Here is a 24831-nt window from a genome sequence, read left to right as displayed (position 1 = left end):
GATTACAAAGTTGTGGCCATCTAAGATTGGATGCTCTTAAAAGTGAGGAGAAATAAAAGACCTCCTGTTCAAGGAAAGTAATGTCCTCCAGAAAACAATCTGTAATAGAGCTCCCCACTGCCTATAAAGAAGTAAAGCCCTCAGGCTCCCAGGGCATGCCCTTGACTCAGGGTTTTAGTGAATGCCTGTTCCTTAAAAGCACTGGTAAGCAGAAAAATTTTTATGCATCAGTGTTTTGATCTGTGGAATTATAAAGATGCTACTTTGTAGCATCATTCAAATCCTATGCTTAAAAAATATGGTTTGTAAGTTGCAATGAAAATGAAATAGTACTTGCTCTTCAATGGCAACTAGCATTATGTAAACACACGTAATGACAGAGACTCTCCTCTCCTTCCCACTGCAGTCAGACTGAAGTGTCTGTTCAATCAGTAGTTTCAATTACTTCATTGACTCTTTCAAAGATAACATCAGCACCAGCTGAGGATCTCTCCAGATATTTTTAGGCACTTGCAAGATGTCAGTGAAATGCCAAAAGCAGTTAGTGATGCACTGCCCTCCTAACAGGAGAGATGTGTGCTGTTCTGACAATTTACCGTAAAAAAAGCCCCATGTGAACCCCCAAATGTGAACACTGTTCATTCAGTATTTTGGTGAAGATTGTTGTATACTCTCTCCAATTCTTAAATCTAGTGTAATTAAACCAAAAAAACCAATGTATTTATGATTTTGACTACTATTCAGAAAACATAATTCACTTAGATGCTCTGAAATCAAAAAAGGTAATCTCCCTGCTGATATCTAATGTACTGGCTGTATATTAGGCAAAAAGGTAAAAGGCAAAAAATTGCAGTGGTAATTCCATCATCTCCTCATCTGCCTGTTTTCCTCAAGAATCATTTGATTGGGTTGTTGCTACCATGCTTCATCTGAGAGGCAGAAATGGGTCTGGCCATCAGAAAAACAGGCACAAGGGGAACAGGAGCAGTCAGTTCAGCTTCTAGGGAGAATGAGCTGGTTTGCAAGGGTCCAGTTTGGGGATGAGCCCAGGAAAGAAGGCGGTAGCAGAGCAGGAGATGCCAGAGAAATGACTAATGGCATTGTTGTCCTTGTGGAGGGATGTAAAGAGGAGATATCTGGGCAATGACCAATGAAGTAATTTGTTATGGATGGCATTGCATGTGAAAATTATCTATAGTAATTCCATTTGAGGGGGAACATTTTCCCCCCATCTCTCTTTTCCATGATTCATTCAAAATGGATTCCAATCCAAGTGGGAAAGAAAATGAAACAGACTCAAAGCTGCTAATTGTGCACTGGCAATTGCAAAAAAAGGAAGTAATCTACACTGGAATTGCACACCCAGTAAGGACCCCACTCTACAGTTCATTACACTTTTTGTAATGGTCATGTGGGTAAAATGTGTTTTTAAAGTATCAACACAGACAGGAAAGATTGAAACCAGCAGTTCCTGGCCCTCTGGTATCCCATTAGGGTTGGGGAAGAGTAGGAATTAGGGGAGGAAGGGGAGAAAGGACGTGGTGAAAGTGGTTTTGCTTTAGATAAGCCTCTGCATCCTGTTTCACAATATTGTTGATAATTTGCCTCAGTTTCCCCTCTTGCTCTCTTCTGAGCTGTGAACTGTTTTTACACCTTCAGCAAGAAATAGGTGCTTTGGATCATTTTTTCAAAGGAAAATCTCAGGATGATTGGAACGATGGCAACAGTTCTATATCTTACAGGGCCTGAGATTTCTGCCTGTCCAGATAATGAAATACTTCCTTCACAGAAATAGTATGAATTTAGCCAGCACAGAAAATACCTTCTCATTTTCTGCTGGGGACTTCTAGAAGAAGCCTCCTCAGGCTTCTTGACCTGGTTAAATCTGAACTAGTACAAGTAGTTAGTACAAGTAGGATACCTCAGAAATGATAACATCTGTCCTTTTCTGCATGGAGAGTACCATAAATTAAAAAAAAATTACTTAGTATTGTCTTTGGCGACAAACTATTTAGTTGCAGCCTCCAAGTATGTCATGTATAGTTGTGAAGCAAAGCTACACTGTTCTGCCAGAAGCGGATGTCAGTGCCTATACTGAATTTGTCCCTTTGTCTTTTTAGAAATATACTTTATTTCCTTGAACGAGGCAGTTCCCTAAAGCCTTTTGAGAGCGGCCCTGAGCTCAGCTGGAAACAGGAAAAGCTCCTGTGTGACTGAAAGCTGTAGATGTTGGGCACATGTGACCAGCACTGGAATTACGGTGGGGAGGAGCAGCTGGCAGACGTGGGGAAGGGGAGCACAGGCTGGACAGACAGCACGGGGTAGAAGCAGGGTCAGCTGCAGCAGGAAGGGCTTCTGGCAGTTTTGATGTACTCCTGCCCACAGATCTGAGGTCAGATACAAAACCACCACTGTACCTTGGATCATCCTCTGGATGTCATGGTCTTATGTTCAGTGGGGGTGTAAAACACTCTGGAGAGCTGAGCAGCCAGGCCTGGGGTGATTTGGTCTGATTCTGTCCAGAGAACAAAGGTACTTCAACACCCACTGCCACAACTGGAGACTGTAACATCTGTCTATTCCTTGGTCAGTCACCTTTGTATTTGTTTGCTTCTTCTTACATTGCTTTGCTTTGTTATTAAACATATTTATTTCCAGGCAGCTGTGATACCAGCAAGAACATTGGCAAAACAGATTCAGAGTCCTGTTTATTTTGGTTAGCTGATATCCTAAAGTAAGCTACTGTTTAAATTTTTGGGAGAGGAGGAAGAAGAAATTTTATCCAAAGCCTCTGTAAGAATCAAACTAATTTAAAATCACATAAATACATTCATAAAAGCATTTTGTATAAATCATCATGCTTCCTGCATTCTATTTTTATTGCCAGCCACAGTGTGTGATGTCTGGGTGTAGATGTCTGAGGCATCTCTGATTTACCTGCCCTGCCTCTGCTTTTCCACAGTGGCAGTAGATGTACTTTCTTCTATCACACGAATGAGCTTAATCTTGTTATAATATTTGCAGTTTACTTTCACACTGTCACCTTATAATTGTTAAATTAATTCTAAATCCGATCACTGTTAAGATTAGAAATTAGTGGTTTCCACATCCATCCTTTCATCTGCGTTTGTGTGACATCCAGTGGCTGAATGGGTCAATCACAGGCTCCCATGTCTGGTGAAAAGTGTAAAAATTACTCTCAACTCCATGCAGAACATGAAAGCAGGAAATGTACTGCATAATAATGCTAACAGAGCATTTGCTTAATTTTGATTCAAAAATAAACTGGAGATTAAAGCAGCTTGTTCAAGGAAACACACTGCAAATTTGTAACCTTAACTCACTGCAGCCTTTAGTGTTCTTTCCCACTGCTACTGATGTGAACTCATCTCCTCAGTGTTCCCACTGGGCACAGAGCAGTGAATAAACTGTTTATCACGTTGCTCCAAAAGGAGTAATCTCTGTTTTCCTGAACTTAACTGTTGACTGCATCATGAGTGTCCGGATTAATCAATTTTGTCAGGAGCAGTACTGAGCTTAGGAGCCAAATTTTGATTAAACCCCTAGCAATATTTTAAAACCCCAAAATATATTGATTATCCAAATGATATTGAATTAGGCTTCTAAACAGTTCTTTAAACTTAAAGATCTAGAACTCCAGTCTCATGTTTGAAATAACTGCCTGCAATTAAAGTAATTCATGGCAGTTGAGCAAGGTGTTTTCTTTGCCATCATCATGAAAATGATATGACAGCAGCACTGCTCCCAACATGTCATCCAATTTTTTCCATGCAGGTAATAAATTAGTAACAGCTTTTGTTTTGCTCATACACATAAACCCCACAGTTATCTCAGAGCTTTTTCTGCAATTTGTTATTAGAAGTAGCAACTACTAATGCTGAAAAGGAAAATGAGAACATAAGTGTTTCTCTGTTTTTCTAATCTGCTTTAGGAGATCCATAAACCTTTTTCATAAATCCAGCTAAGTCCTTGTGTGCAAGCTTTTCATATAGCAAAAGGAAAATATAATTAAAAAATAATAATTTTAATTTCCAAAAACTTAACAGAGAAATTAAGTATTGATGTCTAGTGTCTGAAATTCCTTTAAAGTTATCTTTTAAAAATTATTAAATTTCAGGTTTAATATTTATTTCAAGGATGTAAAAATATTATTTTGGCAGGAAATTTGTTGTTAAGACTAATATATATTGGACACACACACACAAAAGACTGTGCAGGCCTGGGTAGTGCATACGAGGCAAATGATACCAGCAGACAGGAAAAGAGCAGCTGTGCACCATTCTTGGACACAAAGTCCTCAGGAGTCACGAGGTTAGCACAGGATCTTTTTTTTATGCTTGGTTTTGCTGACTACAGAGCCACTTAGTCAACTCTAATAATCAGAATAAAAGTCCTCTCCTAAAGTTAGATTAGTTTTATGCTGCTCTATGGCAAAGAAAAGCAAGTCAAATCTCTCAGAATTGTATCTAGAAGAAAACAAAGATCAGATATATGAAAATGCCCTTGCTGAGATCCAGTCCTTTGAGCTGCCTCTTGGAACCACCATAAGGTATGCTTCTTTTAAATAGTATTATACTCTTCATGATGGATTGTTCCTTCTATAGCTGTTCTTTCAGTCAGCAAAATATATTAGAAACTTTGTTTTCCTGACCCTGAAACCTACAAGAAAGTTGAGTTTAATTTCAATGTGATTGGCCCTCAGTGAAAAAGTACAAGCCAAGGTCACCTACTCTGCTCTTTCTTTTCACCTGGACAAAGCGATCTGTTTCTGATGGCTGGCTGCAGATTTGTGAAAAAGAAAGTGCTCTTAAAAATAAAACAAGGGCAAATGTTTTCTTTTGTGTAGCAACGTTTTTAAAGTCAACAGCTACATTTTAAAAAATAATTTACTGCTTCTTATTCTTAAAATTTTAATAAATGCAACTTTTGTTTTAATCACCAAAGACAGAACTACTTAAGGTTTTACTGTTGATATTTCTAAATGTCTGAAGATTTAATTATTTTTGTTTTGTTTGTAGCTTATGGAAACTGTTTAATAGTAAAAGTGCAACTGAAAAAATTCCCCTGCATATTTGTCCTTAAAAAAAGTAATTATATATAAGATTGTAATGTAATTTGTCTAGGTATATTGTCAGTATTTGTAGAAGAGTTTTAAAAATAGCCTGCCTGGCACTGTAGGCGTCAGGTTGCAGTAACCATCAGGCTAAAAAAAGAAAATTAAATTTACCCTGAAAAATGTGTCAATCTACAATTTCAGTATTTTGGTGATGGGGAAAAAAAAAGAATGTGGGAAAATTGTTACTGCATTTGAGTGATTTCTTGAAGGAAATACTACAAGTGGTAGGATTTTTCCTTTTTTTTAATTATGCAATTTGTAAGCACTTGTCTACATTCAGAATAGTCCTTGTTGATTTAGTAGGTGAATGAACAATCTGAATCAACACTGAATATGATAAAGGCACAGGCATAGACAAGACATGCATCGTCTTTGGTGCCATTTATTAACTCGTGTACAGGTGTAGTTGCACCAGGGCAGGACAGATGATGAGCTTGATAATAGTAACTGGAAGGATGCCAAATGCAATTGTAGACCTTGATGCATTCACATTTGTCAAATGCTGTCAGTTCATTACTGGAAAAAGTAGCTACACATCACCCTGGAGTTTTACATATCTGGCCTATTGCTCTACACGAACTTCCCACTTGTGTGCAGATAACTTTGCCCAGAAAACAGGTGCATCCTGTCTCCTGAGCATGCAAAACCCAAGGATTAGTTAATCCCTGGCCACAGGCCACAAAGTGTAAAATTTACATAGAAAATAGGTTATTCCTCCTTCATTGACACATGAAGCTTTGCTGTACAAAGCACTAGGAAACATTATGCTAGTTTCTAGTGAAATACAGCAAGCCACTGCACATGGAGGTGCACTTTTTTTGTTTTGTCTTGGTTTTGTTCTATTTTACCCCGACTCTCAAGTTTCTATCACGTAAAGAATGGAAGGAATGACGACTGACATAACCTGAATGCAGAAACCCGGCAGAGCCTCCGCCTCAGGGGTCGGTGCTTCCCTCCCTGCCGGGACGGGCACGGTCCGCGTGTGCGGGAGCGGTCGAATCAAAACAAACAAAATAATAATAATAATAATAATAATAATAATAATAATAATAATAATAATAGTACAAGACCACACCATGAACTAGCCACAAGACCAAACCAGAACTAGCTCAGTGGAAAAGGTCCTGTTGAACCCTGTAAGCCTTCAAGGCGTCTGTGCAGCGCGGCGGGCAGCCGGTCGGTCCGGGACAGGGGCCGCACTTTGCGCGTCCCTCGTTTGTTACAGTGCCCCGAGCGGGTCCAGCGGCTGGGGCCGGACAGATGCGGCTGCCCGCGGTCTCTGCCGGACACCAGCGCCCGGACGCTGGTGCCATGGGGACGGAGGGGCTTTGCCGGGCTCCCCGACCTAGCCCTGCCCCTGACAAGGGCAGCACAGCCCTGCCGAACTGGTGCGAGCCCGAAGGGCGCGGCCCGGCGTGACCTGCGCCCCCTCACCGGCCGCAGCCCCTCCCTCGTCCCCGCCGCCCCGCGCCCAGCGCGCACCGGCGAACCCTCCCCGGCGGCTCGCGCCAGCCCCCGCCCGGCTCCGCGGCCGCTCCTCCCTCGGCACCTCCCGCAGCGGCGCGGCCGCCGGGTCCCTCCCATCCAAGATGGCGGAGAGTCTCCCCGAGCATGATCGGATCCTGCAGGAGATCGAGAGCACCGACACGGCCTGCGTGGGACCCACCCTGAGGTGCGGGGCGCGGGGGCTGTGGCGCCGCTGGCGGGTGAAGCTCCCACGCTCTGTCCGCCCGCCGGCCTGGGAGCTGCGGCGCGGCCCGGCCGCGCTTTCTGACAGCTGCTCCCCAGGGACGGCGCGGGGCCGCCCGCAGCGCCGCAGGCGGGAGCGGCCGCGGTGGGTGCGGAGGGGACGCGCGGCCCCCGCTGCCGCTCCGTGGGGCCCGGCCGCCGTCCCCCGTCCCGGGCGCTGCGGGGCGGAGGGAAGGGGCCCGTGCGGCGCGGGCAGGGAGCGGGGCTGTCAAGCCGCGCCGCCGCTCTGACAGGGAAAGGCGATCGAGCGGAGACGGCGGCCGTGGCCCGGCTCCGGGCTGACCGCTCCCTGGCATTGTCTGCCGGGGAAGCGCCGGGCACGGCCCCGGCGGGGCTGGAGTGCGGCCTCGGGACGGGGCGGCCCCGGGCCCGGCGCGGGTGGCCGGGCTTGGGGCGCCCGCCGTAAGCCAGTGCCGGGCTCTGCCGCCCGCGCTTGGGCACGGGCAGCTCCCTGGGTGTGCCGGTACCGCCGGGTCTGTGCTGAGAACGGGGCCGGAACCGTATCGTGGGTGGGTGTTGCAGTGCTCCGATATCAACCTCTCATGATGCGGTCTGAAACCCACTACCCTGCTCAGTTTGCTTGGAAATGTGACAGTGTTTAGAGCGTGTCTGGTGTGCCATGACTGCAGTAGTTTGGTTTTCTGTCTTTTTCCTCCAATTCTATGCTGATAAATGGCTTAGCCTGCATTTTGAAAAAAAGGTTTTGCATAACCTTTCCTGTTAGAGGGGAATGTGGAGGTATCTTTCACTTAGAGCTGGGGAGATAAAGGCAGGGCCTGTGGAGACTGAATTGGGTTATAGAGGAAACAGGGGAAAGGGGATCTTCATCGTGTAGCTTTGCTGGTGCTTCCCTGATTAAAGATGTCTGAAATAAGTGAAAAAAGCATAGGCACTAGCCAGACGGGGGAGAGAGAACTGTGAATGTTATCTCCTTGAAAAGATACAGAGAGCCTGTGTGCAGAAAACTGGAAAAGGCAGTTTGTGTGGCAGCGTGCTGCAAAGCAGCGAGCATGGTGCTGCTGGCTTTTCCTGCAGTGGGAATGGTGCCTGCTGGAGAATGTGGACAGGGCTGGGAGAGGATGAACGTGGGCTACGTGGGTGGGAATGCGGTCCTGAGAACTGGTGGAAGAGAAGTTCCTGTTACATGATGCCAAGTGGGTCATTTTGCACATCATAGCAGCTGATTTTCGGGTTAGCTACACGTGTCTACAGTGGATCCTCCACAGCTGTGTGGGAGGTGGCAGTCTGGGCATTTGTGTGAGGCTGGGGCAAATCAATCCTTTGAGAGCCCCCATGGGGAATGTGGTGGTCTCCTCTAGACATTGCACGGGGACTGCTTGCTTGCTCAGTCTGGTCTTGGAGGTCAGCTTGGAGCAAACTGCACTCTGACCTTCTCTCATGTTCCTTAAGCACAGCTGCTGTTGGGAATTCAGTGTGGAGATGCTGAAGCTGAGCATCGCAAGGAGCCTCACCTGTGGGAGTCTGTGGGCTTAGGCTGATGGAAAGTAGCTGGGATGCTTTCAGACTTAAGTTGTCCCTGGAGGCAGTTTCACCGTGTTAATCACTTAACAAGCCCAGGCAGGTTGAAGCTGATGCCTGCAAAAAACCACAACAAAATATTAAATATAATTGCAGTTTCATCACTATCTTCAGTACAGAGCTTATATCAGAGTAACCTGTAGAAAGGACAGAGTGTTGGGCTACACAGCAGAAGAAGGCATCCACAGGTGTGGATGGGGAAGGGACCATATGAATCTCTTATGCATATTAAGCATTTAAAATGTGCTGATGTCTTTATAAATTCTAAAACTTAATTTCTTATTTTTTGCATGTTTCTATGCTGTCACCAATTTTCCAGTAAGGGAATTTTACATTGCTGACTTTCAGGACTTTTAGGGAAAAAGTGGATGTTGGTCTGATTTAACTGTAGTGTTCAATTACAAATAAAAAAATGTAGGTGAAAGAGTGGTTACACCTGGCTGAGTGTTTTGAAAGAAGTCCAGCAAACACCACAGAAGTATGCTTCTACTCCCTAAGAACAGCAGCATTTAAGATCAAATCTTGAGCTGTCTGCTCAGCTGTATGTTACAATTTGTGAATTGCTGTGTGAAACTGAAAAGTCTGAAATCCCACATCAAATTACAAGATCTATTTCAATGAAAGAAGCATGAATGTAAAATGGAGCATTATTTTCTGCATGAGATCTAGGTTTTTACTCGCTAAACAATGTGAATCAAAGAAATGAGTTGAGTAATTCTACGTGCAGTTGCATAAGGCACAACATGAAGTGATCCATTGATTTCCAGTCACAGAAGCCATTGAAGCCAGTTGTCTCACGTAATGACTGAGATTACATTAATTTTGTTATGTGAAATGGAATATTTTTGTTATCTCTGGGTTATAATGCTGGGAGAATATTTATAGCATTGCCACATCAAATAAAATACCAACATACCTACTTAAATAGCAGAACAAAAGAGGGGGCTTGAGGTGAGTGGTTTGGATAAGTAGCATGAGGTAATATTAAATGCTGAAGATTGTAGAATATGCAAGATCTGACTTATCCTTAATTGTTAATATCAAGATATTAATGTCCTCATAATGCATCCATGCTTCACAGAGGAAGTGTACGTTTTTCTTGTGGGCTGTATGTAGGTTCCATGGAAACACATTTTTGCTTCTATTTTTCTTCAATGTTTTACTTGCTGGTTGGGTATAGCTGTTCCTGCCAGGGTGCTGTTTCCTGCCCTGCTACAAGAGTGGCAGCACTTGTTTTTATGATACAAAAAATAATAACATTTATAGATATATAATGTTTTTGTGTATAATTTACTGGTAAGGAACAACATACAGACTGACCCTGCAGGTGATGTTCTGCTGCTGAGATCTGCCCATAAAGAGGAATTTGAAATGCAGGTCCTTTATAGGAGGAATCAGCATACAGCTAGTGCAGTTGGGATTATTTACTGTTTAGGAGAGTTAGCTCCTAAAGACTGCTCTGCATCTCAAGAGAGGAAGAGATTGTATTGAATTAAATTAATTTTCTTTTTACATTTTAACTGGATGGATTTATTGATTTAAATTTGCTGCTATTTTACTTGCATCTCTAAATTCAGTGACACATGCTGAATCATTATAAATGAGACCTAAGCCAACATGCCTTTCATTAAATAGGCAGACTGTGTCTATAGCAAGCCAGGATTATTTTTTTCTTTTCATCAGACTCTGTGAAGCTTTTATCAGCATCTTTTTGGCTTTAATGGCTAACAAAATGAGATTAATGACAAAACTTGTTAAAGGCTCATCACTCTCACCTTTTTATAGAACATGTTAATATCATGTAATTCATGTTGCATACATACTTTTGAGCTTTTCTCAGGGAGAACTATCTCATTTCTAATCTTTAGAAAGGAAGTGGAAAAAGACAAAGAGAAAGAAAAGCAGTTCCCGTAATCCTCTCAACAATAACAGAAAAATCAGAAACTTAATAACAAAAAACTTAAGGCCCTCGCTGAACTCTGGGTTTTAACACTTCTTGAATAGTCAGCTGGACAGGCTGTGGTAGCTAGTAAGACAGATTCTCTTCAGAAGAAAATAATTGACCTTATTTGATGGTTAGTTTATGGTTGGTTGAAAAAGGTCAAAGTGGAACTCGACAGAGCAGTTGTTCTGCCAGGGCCCTGTGTGCTATAGATATGAGTTTCTTTGAGTCTGTAGTAGTGTGTAGTATTTAAAAGCTTTTTTTTTTTTAAATAGATGAATTAACTCTTAAACTCTAGCTTGGCAAAATATTTCATAAGCATATGGTAGACTTTCTCTAAACATTTCATCTTGTGAGCTTTGCATCACTAAGTCTGCAGTGTTCTGTGGTTCCCATACACAGCCTGTCAGGGGAGTACCTCCATGCCCACAATCCGTTGACTGAACAAAAATACAAAAGTAAAATTAAATATAAAAAACTGGGGGGGATTTGATAATGGAAATTCTGTTGCTAAGGTGAAGTTGATAAGGAGGTGCCGTGTCTGTTGATCTATCTGTCTATAAGCAGAATGTACTCTGGAGCTTTAACTGACAATCACAGCTTGGAAAGTGCTCCTCAAAAGTCAGTATAAAATTGCTTTTAATTCAGTTCTCTCTTCCTGAAATCTGTCATCACAAAGCCATTGCCTGGTAGATGTTAGAGCATCTTGTAGGCTGCTCTGAGTTGTGCTGCCCATGAAACATCTTTGAAGAGTTCTTAGAGAGCCTCCTGTGAAGACATTTCTCTGTCCTGTTGTCTCTGGCTGAACAAATCACAGCCACAAGCACCATTCAGTGGATGCATTTCTGCCTGGTGCTGCAGTATGCTGCAGTCACCTTCCCCTGGTCTAGGACTGCATTGCACTGGTGAAAGCAGCACTGAGCTGAGACTGCAAAGCAGAATCATTTCTGTATAGTGCTGCATTTTTCTTGTTCGGATTAAGCAGAGTTTGGAGGTTGGATATCATAAATGAGTTTGGCTGAAGTGTTAAATTGTTAGCTGTTCATTCTGAGCTTCTGTCCTTGTGTTGCAGAAAAGCCAAAAGTGAAAGCTACACTTTAGTAAGGCATCATTAGAAAAATAAGCAATTTTGTCCTTTACTGGTCAAGGTCCTGAGAAAATTCAGAGTTAGAGATATGGAGTGAGAGTCTAATTCTGCTGGGTTGTGGTACACTTTGAAACTGCAGGTGCTTTGCCCAGACTGGGGTCTGTAGTTTGTATTTTGGAGATATTCTTGTATTCATTGAGTGAAAGCAAAATGAGCAAAGTGCCTAAATGTTATGTAACTTCTGTTTTACTGAAAGTGTACATTGCAGTTACCAACAGGCATGATTTAGGTATGTGATTCTGTGTCTTCAGCACCACAGTTAGTAAGTGGTAGCATAGGCAGTATGAATGAAATCTGAAAATGTGGGAAGATTTTACAGCATTACACAACTGCAGTCAGGGAAATACTTTTTCTGCCTATGGTCTGTTGGGATTTATGATGTGGTTATCCAATAACAAAATGTGGTTGCCTTCATTTTTCTCCTGTGGTCTTACTTGTCTGGTAGGATTGTCTAATGTAATTTTTCAGTGTTTTCAGTATTTTGGTTTTGGAGCATGAGCCAGCAAATAGCATTTTTGTCTATAGCTTAGTCTTGTTTTAAATATAGAGCAGACATAAGAATACTCTGAGATCATCAGTGCTTTAGATGAGAATTTTAGTGGTTTGATCATATATTTTGATTTCAAATGGTATGGTAATCTTTTACAGAATTGTAAGCTATTGGTTTGAAAATCAGTAGACCCTATCTTTATTAATGGTGTGTCTTCAAGCCCTTCTTAATTTTCAAGTTAATGCCTTTTATTCCTGGGTTCCCTTTCAGACGGAAGTTACAAAGTAGCCCCAAAGAACTGGAAAATCCTTGTGTGATAGCTGTGGTCTCTTTTGGATCAGGACTGTACCTTCATGTATGTTGTTGTGGTTTAACCCCAGCCAGCAGCGGAGCCCATCCAGCTGCTCATTCACTTCCCCACCTGCAGTATGGGGGAGAGACAGAAGGATAGAAGCTGGAAAACTGTGGGCTGGGCTAGAAACGGTTTACTAGGAGAAGCAAAGGCTGCACACACAAGCAAAGCAAGGACTGAATTCAGTGCATCCCATGGAGAGGCAGGTGTTCAGTCATGTCCATGACAGCAGAACCCCATACAGCAGAACCCCATCATAAGTAGTGGTTATTCTGGAACATAGAATCACAGAATGAACTAGGTTGGAAAAGATCTTTGAGATCATTGAGTCCAACCTATGACCTAACAGCTCCTCATTAACTAAACCATGGCACTAAGTGCCACATCCAGTCTCTTTTTTAAACACATCCAGGGACAATGACTCCCCCACCTCCCTGGACAGATGATTCCAGTGCCCAGTCACTCTTTCAGTGATGAATTCTTTCCTGATCTCCAACCTAAACTTCCCCTGGTGCAGCTTAAGGCTGTGTCCTCGGGTTCTGTCAGTTGCTGCCTGGAGAAAGAGACCAACCCCACCTAATAGCAACCACTTTTCAGGGAGTTGTAGAGAGTGATAAAGTCTCCCCTGAGTCTCCTTTTCTCCAGGCAGACCACCCCCAGCTCCCTCAGTGGTTCCTCTCAGGGTTTGTGTTCCCAGGCCCTCGTTCCCTCCTCTGGATGCACTCGAGTGCACTCTTCCCAGCCTGAGGGGCCAGAGCTGGACACAGCACTCAGGGTGAGGCCTCAGCAGTGCCAAGCACAGGGTAGGGGTGATCTCCCTGCCCCTGCTGGCCACACTGCTCCTGATACTGGCCAGGATGCCTTTGGCCTTCTCGGCTGCCAGAGCACACTCTGGCTCATGTTCACTTGGCTGTCGACCCCCAGGTCCCTTTCTGCCACTGTCCAACTGCTCTGTCCCTGCCTGTAGCACTGCAGGGGTTATTGTGGCAAAATGTCATCACTCCAAATGTCTCCTCCTTTCCTCCTTGTTCCCCCACTTATGGACTGAGCATGATGCCATCTGCTCTGGAGCAGCCCTTTGGTCAGTTGGGGTCACCTGTCCTGGCTGTGTCTCCCCCCGGCCTCCTGGCCAGCGTGGCAGCACGAAAGGCCTTGGCTCTGTCTGAGCCCTGCTCAGCAATGACAACACCACCTCTGTTATCAGCCCTGTGTGCAGCACAAATCCAAAACACAGCCCCATACCAGCCACTGTGAAGAAAATTAACTGCACCCCAGCCCAAACTAGCACATATATTTATGCATCAGTTTATCTTTATTATAATAGCTAATTTCTACTTTGTAAGTGGATTGTTATGGAGTAAGGAGAATGACCTGCTTGCTGGGAGCCAGTGTATCCTAAAAAAAGAGAGGATTGTTTGTAGTGTCAGTTGCAGATTTTGTCACTTGGTGTAGGATTTGATGGTATTCCAAGTACTTAAATTGAAAGACAACAGTCACATAAAGCAACTGTCCATGTGATGTATATTGCTATGAAGGAGCAATTTGTTTTATTGCCTAGTCCATTATATAGAGTCAAAAGGGCATTTGAAGAGTCTGTGCTGTAGACTGATTAATCTGTCATACAGCAGCAGAACTGCAGTTATGATTTTTCTGTAGCCTGGTCAAATTTGCCATTGGTAGCAAAAGTGTTTTATAAGGAATCACTTGCATTGCTGCAAGTTTCAACATATTACTTTTCAGGTTTTTATAAAGCCTGAAACTGTTCGCAGTCATGTTTGCGCTGCAATTTTTTTTGTTTTGAAAAAAATCTTTAGGTTCAATGCTGATTAAGTTTGTCATGAAATACGTGTCTGCAAATCAGGTTATCTTGATCTTTTACTGTTCACACATCAGCTGCTGACTCAGTTCTTGCAGTGTTTTCCAAATGGGCAACTGCCAAGTGAAGCTTTAACCTAGGTAGTAACCTGGGTGAATTGTTCTGAAACAGCTCTCTCCAATTTCACAGGCATTACCAAAGAGCTTGTCCCAGTGTTTACAAAACAAATTTCAAAATACATGAAAGCTTTTAAAAAAGAGGAATCATCTGATACATCATCATCAGAATAGTGTACTTAATAGGTGTTTTATGCAGTTTGTGTCATTGTTTCATTTAAATTCAGCCTTCTCTTCATATGAACGGCTTATGCTTGTGCACTCTTACCTCAGTTAAATTCAGAAAAGCCAGTTCTCATTCCTGTGATCTCTTCATTGACTTGTTTGTCAAGCTGATTTTATTCAATGTCTGGTGACCCAGATTTTGGACCTGCCATGTGCATAGGAAGTGCGTAATTTTACATCCTTCACAAATGCCAGTCATGTGGGTGCTTACTTCCTTGTGAATCTTTTTGGAAAGCCAACAGCATAGCCTGTGCTCCAGCTTTCTTTGTGTGTGTCTGAACCATTGGTATCTACCTGAGGAGCTGTAACATAATTCAGTTAAATATAAGTCTGGTTTTGACTGCTAAGTGCTGGTGTATTTGCAGGTTTTGTCATGTTGCATTTATGTATTATACTACTAAAATAAGCTCATTCAAATTGAAGAGGATTAATATGTCTTGAATAATTCTGTTAAGATAGTGCCAGAAAAGGATTTGCAAATAGGAAACTATTTTTATGGGCTGTAGTAAACTATTAAGTACTAACTCATTCAGAAATACAGTCCTAGCTTTGCATCAGCATCAGGTAATCACATGTGATTTTATCTTTCTGAAGGGCTTGCTGTGGCCAGTTGTGAAATCCAGCTGTGGCTGGTCTTTCTGGCTATTTTCTGGTGATGTTTGAAATGCCCAAACCCAATCCCTGTCACCACAGAGCTTGGTATGACAATAACAGTTCAATTTGAGGCTCAGCTTGATGAAGTACTTTCAGCAATGCAGCTTTTCCTCATCTTGTACATGTCTAGTACAGAAGTATCTGTACTCCTGAAAAACTGAGTCCTTCCTGTGCAGGAAGGAGTTAATGATCTCTCCTGGAGCCTGGCTGAGGCCCTTCCCGTATCTCAACCTTTGCCAGTAATAGCAAACTAGTAGGGAACTTAATCACTGACAGAGGTATTAAGAAGGAAGGAAACAGATTTTAGAGTGCATCAGCCTTGATGGAAAGACACTGGATTGGACAGAGAGGACCTAAAATACACCGGGGATTTTTTTTAATTTATATAGCATGAGAAAAGTGTTCAGTTCTAATACTGCAAGTGGGATTTTCACTGTGTCTCAGGGAAAGTAATTTGCTTGCAAAATTGCAGTGAGTGTAACTTGCAATTCTCCTGGGAATCAGAGTAATACAAAATTAATAAAGCATATACTGTCATATATGTACCTGGGGGATACTTTTGAGACATTTCAGCTTCAAAAGGAAATGTTTAACCTATCGAGTTTTGGGACTTTCACAGTTTGCACACTTCCTTAGGCATAGAGTGGCTTTGAAGGATTTTTACCCCATTTTGTTCATAGAAGCAATGTTTACTTACAAGTTTTGTTTTCAGTTAATTTCAGTATAAAAGTAACATAGCACATACTGTTTTATACTTTATATTTGTTCTGGTATGTTTCATAAACTTAGGGAGCTGCAAAGAAATGAACAGATTTTCTTTGTTCATCAAGCAGGTAAAGAATTGGAGTTAGTCAGTTGCTTCAACACTCCTGATGGCTTCCTAACTGAGAGAAACACTGAGTTTCAGTTCAGCTTCTGAAATGAAAACAGACTTTTTTTAGAAGTCATGTTTTACTTTCTTCAGTGATCCTTGGAGATATGCAAAAAATATACAGCACAGGCTGTTGTTTTACATGAATTAAATACGTGATGATTTTTTAATATATAGGCTATGTGAGCTCATAAAGTTTAAAAAAGTGAATAATGTAAAATCTTTGTAAAATACATGTTTTGGTTATATGTTTGCAGAAGAGTGTGATGCAGGATAGGATTGTCTGGTTTGATCTGTATATAATAGAATACATTCTTAATCCAATTGGTTTTGAAGCTTTTTAATTACTGGGTGTTTTATTTTATCTGGAACTTCTTAAATTTCTGAAATAATGTATTTACATCTGTATAGTGTCGATATTCAAAGCCTATTGAAATAAGTAACCTACACATTTCTGACATTAAATATTCTGTTCTATTTCATATGTCTTGGGAACAGACATATGAGATCGTTGAAATATGAAATTAATTTTCTTAAAAAAAATGGATGTGTATTTATCTTGACGATTACATCTCAAGTGCTCTAGATAAAGTTGACAGATTACCTAGAGGTTGTAATAGAGGCCTAATTATTTCTTTTACATGTGTAATAGAAATCTCATTAAATTTTTTAAAAGAACCTGGAAGCTCACAATTTGGTTTACAGATTAATCCGTTGCTCCTAAAAGATAATTTATGTAACAAAAGTCTCTGGAAGTATTAAAGGAAGATAAAAATATTGCTATACAGACTTCACTTTCCTACTTTGTATTCTATGAAATAAGATAGGTTCCAGCTAGATCCCCTTGTATCCATGTAGGTATATGAAGCAGATGGCCAAACTTGGCACTTCATTGCGTGGCGATAGCCAGCACCAAAGCGAGCAAAGCTGCCGATTCCTTTGCTGCCTTTTTATCTACTATTGCAGCACAAAATGAGGAAAAAAAGTGGTAGCACAGCACTTGTTTTTCAGTTTCTTACTTCATACATCAGTAAGTCGCACAAAGGCTCAGCAGGAAGAGGCATCTCCTTGGTCAGCAGTGTAAAAACAGGAAGGAGGAAGTCTATTGCAAATGTGGGTGTGCTGATTATGGTTGGTGTTTGGCTGCAGAGGATGTCCATTAACAGCCGCCCGCGTGATCCATGGCTTATCCAGCACCAACAATGAATGCTCGAGTGCTGCTACTACAGAGTGAGGACCCTGCTTATAGGAAGTAATGTTAACTAACAAACTGTACTGGCCCTTTCCTGCTCATAGAAACAGGATACTATTAGTGAGAACAATTGACAGAAATTGCACATCCAGGAAAACCAGGCAAGCAAAGCATAACAGCTGAACTAAGATTAATAAAATCTTTTCTCTGAATAGGCCGTAACTGAGTTCTGTGTTGTTCTGGCATGTAATGTGAGCTTTTAAATAGAGTGGTGAGATGTAATTATGAGTAAGAATGGCAGAACTGGGGCATAGGTAGCATCTGGCACTGAAAGGCTGCTTAGGTTTTAAGAAATGTGCTTATTACCATAACTGCAATTGAATTACAGGAAACACCTGGACATTATTTTATAAAGCTTTTTAGGGTGTATGCAGCCACCTATATGAAATTACTCCATGGAAAAATCCCTACAAAGTTTGCAGCTTGTGTAAACAGAAAATATCTTTGTACATTGTAGGACAAAGGAAGTTTCTGCAGCGTTTCCTGTGAAATTGCAGCTCAAATGGAGTGTGTGATACAGTATCATGGTTAGGGATGCCATGGTTATAGTCACGGTGTGACAGGGCTGCTTTAAGGGCAGAATCTTAATTTGCAATGTCAGTGTTTTCTGCTTGCACTGATCCCACTGAACTCATAATACATATTTGAATTGTAAATATTACTTTGTTGTTGAATTTTATTTAGTATAGCTTAGTGTTGTTGTTTAATTTTGGGATTTTATTTCAATGAAAAGAGAAATAGGGAGAACATCTAGGGGATTACTTCTTGCAGTGTGTTTATGGGAACTAGTTGGGAGCATCTCTAGCATCAGGACAAAATTGGCTTTGGTAGCAAGATATGGATTCTGAAATCATGATTATCCATAAGCACAGTTTCTTCATTTGAGAGTTGGTACATTTGTGTGTGTGTTTTGCTGAAAGTATTACTTTGAAAAATTGAATAAAAAGTGCATGTTTGGGCAGATTTCTTTTTTTTGTGCCTTCATTTAATTGATCAAAGTAATTATATTTTTTCCCCTCATGGTGCTTCATTTGAAGCTCTACAAATGAATCTTTTCCTCTTGCTTCTGTTGAAGGTCAGAAGTTGCATGGTCAGACTTACATTCCATGTCAAACTCATGCAGCTGTTGCACAGATATGTGTAATTCCTGTCATTGTCACAGCATTCATGGAGCTGTAACTGATTGGCACTTACTGAGTGGTTATCAGTATCCTGAAAGGAATGTGTACATACAGTTTTTAATTGCTTCATATGTCTTGTGCAATCAGGAAATGAAAGACTTTGTGGCAATATAGGCAGGGGTGGGTAAACCTGCAATGCATCCTAGAAATGGGACAGAACAGGATGGTTTGGGGGAGGTGTGAAAATGGTGAAAGGTGGCAAGTCATTAATAAAAAATTTCTTTGTCCTGTAAAAAGATTGCTGTTTTTTTCTTTTTTTTTTTAACATGTGTTTTTTGACTATTTTAAAATACATGATCTGTTTTAAAAGTCTCTGCTGCTGCTAGAACCTATTATAAATGATTACTAGAAGAGTTGTTCTCTCAAAAAGTTTACAGTAATGCTCCGTAAGCTCACGTTTGTCTTTCCTGAATATGGATTGCAATTAAAAGTTGAATCATTGCCCATTTAAAAGAACACACAAAATAATCCCAGAACCTTTAAGAAATAGTAATTTTTTAAAAACTCCAGTGGGATTTATTAAATATTACTTTATCATTATCTAGTAGACTGTTCTAGTAATGATTTTTAAGTGAGAGAGTTATCACCAACCAGGACTTCATATTACCTTCTGAATTACTATTTTCTTATGAAAGTATGGAGATTTTATTTTTAATAAAATAAACTCTTCAAGTTCATTTTTTTTGGCCTAAAGCCTGGGTTCCTGAGTAGTTCTTCTCTCCTTTGAAAAGTTACAGCTATTGCTGTAGATATGAGACAAAGTTAATTTAGTTCCCATTCTGATTATTGTTGAAATCTATTTTTCTATGCTAAAACAAGAAGACTACAGTAGAAGTTTTACTTAGGTCTGGTTATTGTAATTTTCTGGTCTTGAGGCCACAGATGTGGAGCTAGACTGGAGATGAGGAGGGGAAAAAACAAATTTGGGGTATTTGCTGAACTTCCAAAAATTATTTTGGGCTCCTCTTCTTTTACAGTTAATAGTCTATATGCACTTCCTTTGTCTGCCCTTCCAGTAGTTCACTCAATGTATTAAATTAATTCTTGGGCTTATACAATTTCTTTTTTTGCTTCTAACTTTTTATTTCCCTCCTCATTGCTGAAACTCTCATCCTCTTTTACTCCTGCCTACACTCAGACATTTAAGGGCATCTATCCTGATTGCATGCACAGAAATATTTGTGTGAAATTAGAGCAGAAATATGATTTTGAAGGGAGCCTGTAACCATTTGTGAAGATGGTTTATGATGCTCACTTAGAGTGATAATATGTATGTATGGAGTTGTCATTATGGAATAAATGATTTCAGGAAAATTTATTTTGAATATTATTTTTTTTTAAAGGTTGTGTGAAATTCTTGGCATGTTAAGTTTTAGTTCTCTGGAGATTTTTTGATTACTTAACTGTTGGTATTATTGTGCATAGAATGGTGCCCTCTGGTGCTTCAGTATATTTTTGCATGTAAACACAAAAGTCATCAATAACCCCTATTAAATACATGTTTTTCATGTTGTGTTTCAGTTTTGAAAGTAAAAGTTTTAGGAAAGTTTTTTACAGTATAAAGTAAACTTATTTTATTGTTTTCAGTTGGAAAATGGTTGCATATCTGCAAATCCTCCTTCATAATTTCTTGAGACCTGAATTCAAATCTGTTTATGCTTGTTGCTCTCCCTTCAGTCTGCTTGGTAAGAAAGATCAAGGTAAAAATATCTCCATTGCAATAAAATGTAGCCAGTGAACTCAGACATTTTTCTCCTTTAGGTCACTCTCTGACTGCTCCTAGTTTATTTTTTTGCCTTTTTCAAGTACTTTCTGCACTATCTTCTTTGTACCTAGACTGGCATTAATATGACTCATTCAGTTGTTGGAATGAGTAAAAAAAAAACCCAAAAAAAGTCTCAGTTTATATACAGATTTCTGGGAATATAAACAGATATCTGTGCATTACCAGGAAAGTTGCTCAGCTCTGCTTCTGTTCTTCATGGGTTCCCTGCTTGCCATGTTGTTGAGGAGAGAAACCAGTACCTGTCCTGTCACTGATTTGCTATACTGGTGGCTAAGTAGTCACTCGAGTTAAAGCTCTCTCATTCCAGATTGAAAATTGATGATGTTATGTTGGTTTGGGTTTTTTGGGTGCCAAAATCAAATAGAAACTTCTGTCTCCAGCATTAGTGATTTTCTCCTTTTTTTAAAATCCAGTCTGAAGACTCATACCAAGAAAAAAACTTTCCTGTCAAAGTTTCATGATATGAATCAACCACTAGTAGTCTATAGTTGTGCAGATCACAGGTTGAAAGCAGTTTTAATAAAAACTAATAATGTCTTTCAGTTTGTGCTGTATTTCAGACCATCAGCGTCCACTTCAGGGGCCCACAAAGCTGAAGAGGATCCTTGGGCTCTTCATTCAGAGGTGTATAAATGTAAACAAAACCTGAAAGAACTGTATATTACACATGTAAAAATTCCTTTGGTATCCTAGGAATGACACTTCCTACTGCTGGATGTGAAACAATTTACAGTGAGAGAGAGATTTTTAGGGTAGACATAATTGCATGTAATTGTCATCTCCTGAAGAAATGGAGCTGGAAGGGTTAATGCTTCCTCACTTGCTTTCCAGCAGAACTGTGTGTGTGCTGTAAATTCAGTTAATTTTGACTTGTAATTTTAAATCATTATCTCTAGGATGCTTTAGGATTTCATGTCTCTCCAAGATATTGCAGTATTGGTGATTTGTCTGCTTGATAATTTAGCTTTCAAAAGTGGAGAATTTTTATCAGCCTCTCTAGCAGTGTCATAATCTGTTGAAATGTACACTTTCAGATAATTATTAAGAGGTAGAAATAACTATTTAGATAGCTGTAGGTAATCTTTGAAATAAGTGTATGTATGGAAAATGAGTTTCAGTATCAGAAATGAACTATGACGTGTGGTGTTCCCTAAAAGGTAAATCAGGTGTGTATTGTTTCAGTTGTGTTTGCAGGTTTGAGAAAAAGCCTAATTTCTGTCTGTGGCCAAAGATGACCTGGCTCTCCAGTGTGCACTTACATTTTCCAAAAGGCTGGTGTTTTAGGCCAGACATTGTTCTGAAGCCTCTGAAACTGCATGTGTGACGTGTCCTCAGAGGACAGTGTCCTCAGGGAGTCAATAAACCTGTTTATTCATCTTCTCACCTAGATGAGAAAGTTGTGATATGAAGTTTGAATTTTTTAAAAAGACACTGATGATTTATTTCTGTAAAGGCAAGCAGTTCTGTCTCATGTGCTGGCGAGCGTTGATTTGTTGTTCCCACAAGATGGAGCTGTTTACGTACGTAATTAACATGGAATTTGTACTACTAGTGCGTTTTAGGGAGGTCTGACAAAGTACTGGTTTAAATCACAGGTCACAATTTTATTAGTGTCCTTACAGAAAAGGGTACAATGTACAAGACAAAATAGTAACTATTGTTTTAAGAAGGTAGGGTAATCTTGTGATTAAGGTATTGGGAGGTACACAGTATTGCTTTCTTCCCCCTTATTTTGAACATTTATTCCCTGTATTATTTTCAATTAAATATTGTGTCACTACCCCTGAGATTAAAAACCAGTACTTTATTATAATTAAATTTAAGCATAAGTGGCCTTAATACTGAGGAAAACATAATCAGTACATATATTTATGTGGAAACTGTGTTGCCTGTGCTACATTGTATGTACTTTAGAACTCCTGGTTGTGTTTTCTGGAATTTTTTGATAACATTTTAAGGAGAAATCTTCTGATTGCAAAGGATTTCCTTTTGTCAGTATTGTAAGAATATGTCTGAAAGTCTTGGCACAGAAGTGAAATGGATAAAAAGTTATCAAGGCAGCAATTGGATACCCCCAAATCATCAGGAAATAGCTAAGTCCAAAACCACAGTGCATTGCTACCATCAAAGAAAGTTTGGTGGTTCCTCTTGTACCATCTTTTTGTAGTCTCATTCTCATTTTAATTATATTTTCTTTACTGAGTTTTACTGCTGCTTTCATTTATGCTTACATGACACAATTTACAGTTTGGACACATAGTGATAGATAGAAATCCCCTGCCTTGTGATAATGATGCTCCTTTCTCACTTCTCTTTGAGAACACTGGAAGGAGACCTAAATTTGAAGGCTTCTTCCACCCTTAAACAAAAGGCTAAAGAAGCAGTAATAATTTGAACTTCTTTTTCTTTGAAGGTTTTTTGTTTTGTTTTTTTCTTTAGCATACAATGCAGTGTAGGTAGTGAGTCCAGCCCAATTTGAGGAGGCTAATGCTTGCCAGATATCTGTGAAGATACTTTGATCATCTGGTCCTCCTAATCTTTTTTTCTTCTCCAAGAGCTCTGAAGACAGTTGGATGCCCCTCTGTGTCCACCCTGTAGCTTCCAGCATCTCTGACCCTTTTCTTAATGGAACAGCACTGACATGGCTGTAATGGGTATTTTGGAGTGCTAGCACATGAGTCATTGAACCTTTTTCTCATCCCTTCCCCATTTCTGTCCAGGTGACAGGGCTATGGCCCACATTCTTGTCCCTGTGCATTCTTATGCAGAACATCAGGCTGCCTAAGGAGGCCTCACTCAGTGCCCTCTGTGTCTTGTACCTCTCTTTCCTCCCAGGCCAGGATGCTGCTTCTCCCTGCAGCCAGCGCTGAGTTCTGCATGGGGGTGTTTCCCCCTGGTGATGCAGGTCCCTTCTGTCCCCCCACCAGAGCCCTTTAAAGCTCATCCTGGGCAGCCTTGAGGGAGCCCTTTCAGGCAGTCTGGCAGGAGCCTCAGCAGGAGGCTCTTCTGGGCACACATTTGCTGCTTCCAGCTGTCATTTCAAACTGTGGTGGTAGAGACAGGGAAGGATAAACCTGATGGGTGAACAGTCTTATTTTTCCTCTGGTGCACTTTGGAGGAAAGAGCCTGCTTTCAGTACCATAGCCTTATTTTCCCATCATAAGGGGGTATTACTGGAAACTTTTATTTGGTAGATTTTTCTCCTGAATAAGTATCTATAACAAGCAGAGTGTAAGGAATTGACTTTCTTCCCTGGCCATGTAGGACAGCATATTGCCTTTCTTCTGTCACTTAAGTTCAGTTGCTTCTCTGAATATATTGTACAAGGTCAAAAGGAACTCAGGAAGTATAAAGAATTTTATAACAAGAGTCTTTTCAGTCTCTTCTGCAACTTTTCTTCTTTGAAAGGTCATGTTCCTGTCAGACATTCAGCTATAGGTTTGTTGTGCTGGTGATGAGCTCAGATCTCAGCAAAGTCCAGATGTCTGGTTAGAAAAGAGTCTTGAAGAATATGGGAAACCACACTTCTCCAAGAAGACTAGGAGGGAAGTAGTTTCTTACTACTTAAGGGTTTTAGAGCTTTGACTCATGGTTGCCTGAGTCTTGTTAAGACTGTACTTCTGAAAGTAACATTGAAACGCTTGGAATTTCAGCCTTTTCTTTTCCTCATGTGAATATTTTTGAATTTTTATTTTTTTCTTAATCAGCTTCTCCTTGTAAATTTCTGGAGAAAACTTTATAATTGTGAAAGGAAATTAAAGGCTAAAAAAGCAATTTAAAGACTTTTAATAATTTTTTTAACCCTTGTAGTTTGCAGTACAAATGTATTTGTATATGTATGATTAAATCAGCCTCATATTTCTGTTCTCATTCTATGTGAAAAGCTACTTCAAAACTACCAATCTTTGCTGTTGTTGCTGTGTGAAAGTATTAATCAATTTTTGGAACTGTCTATACCTAGCCTTTGTTGAGAGACTCCCTACCTTTGATTTTGGTACAGTTCTGTATAAAGCCTCTTTTCTTGCTTACTCCGCCAAAGTCTGAAGCCTTAAGTTTCGCTCGGCCTCCTTTGCCCCTTCTCACGCTCGTGCATTTTTCCATGCAGATTTCTGTTTCTGATGCTGCTTAACAAACTGCACCAGTAATTTCTCCCAAGTCGTTTCCTGCTGGAGTTCTAAGTGAATTATTTGAGAATTAGTAAAGTAAGCCAGAAGACCTGATTGTAGCCCTTGCAGCAGTTAGGTGTGTGCACATCATGGCTTTGCCCTGGGAGCTGCTGGGCAGGGATGGAGCCTTGGGGGTTGCCTTTGCCAGGGTCCCGCGCGCTGCTCCGGTCATTCGGCTGCGGGCACCCGAGCCTGATCGAGTTGGATAACTCTGCTGGTAGGAATACCAGGAAAGCAAATTTGTATGTTTGCACTTCTTTATAGTTAGCAAAGAGTGGAATTTGATGGAAAAGCGATCCATGCTATTTGAGGTGGTTGGAGAAACTGATTCTTTTGTACCCATATTTGAGCATTAGGGCATAAATAACAGACCAGTGAGGCTCAGGTCAACCATGATGTAACTGGTTA

General features: G+C 40.8%; 1 protein-coding gene across 6 annotated transcripts in view; it reads left to right on the top strand.

Moving 5' to 3' along the window:
- The first annotated feature begins 4361 nt into the window (after positions 1-4361).
- EXOC6 (exocyst complex component 6) overlaps positions 4362-24831 on the top strand; it is an 87241-nt gene continuing 66771 nt past the window's right edge. For 2 of the 6 annotated variants that reach the window (XM_026799608.2, XM_074545001.1), the window contains exon 1: positions 4363-4570. In XM_026799608.2, the coding sequence (XP_026655409.2) occupies positions 4449-4570 (122 nt within the window). In that variant the 5' untranslated portion in view covers positions 4363-4448. Of the gene's footprint in view, positions 4571-6651; positions 6810-24831 lie in introns of those variants that run through there. The other 4 variants (XM_014275690.3, XM_005481212.4, XM_026799609.2 and 1 more) reach the window with 3 other exon arrangements.

The sequence above is a fragment of the Zonotrichia albicollis genome, chromosome 7 (assembly GCF_047830755.1).
Source record: "Zonotrichia albicollis isolate bZonAlb1 chromosome 7, bZonAlb1.hap1, whole genome shotgun sequence".
In the NCBI taxonomy this organism is placed as follows: domain Eukaryota; kingdom Metazoa; phylum Chordata; class Aves; order Passeriformes; family Passerellidae; genus Zonotrichia; species Zonotrichia albicollis.
The sequence above is the reverse complement of the archived record's forward strand: the minus strand, read 5'-3'. Positions and strand labels throughout refer to the sequence as shown.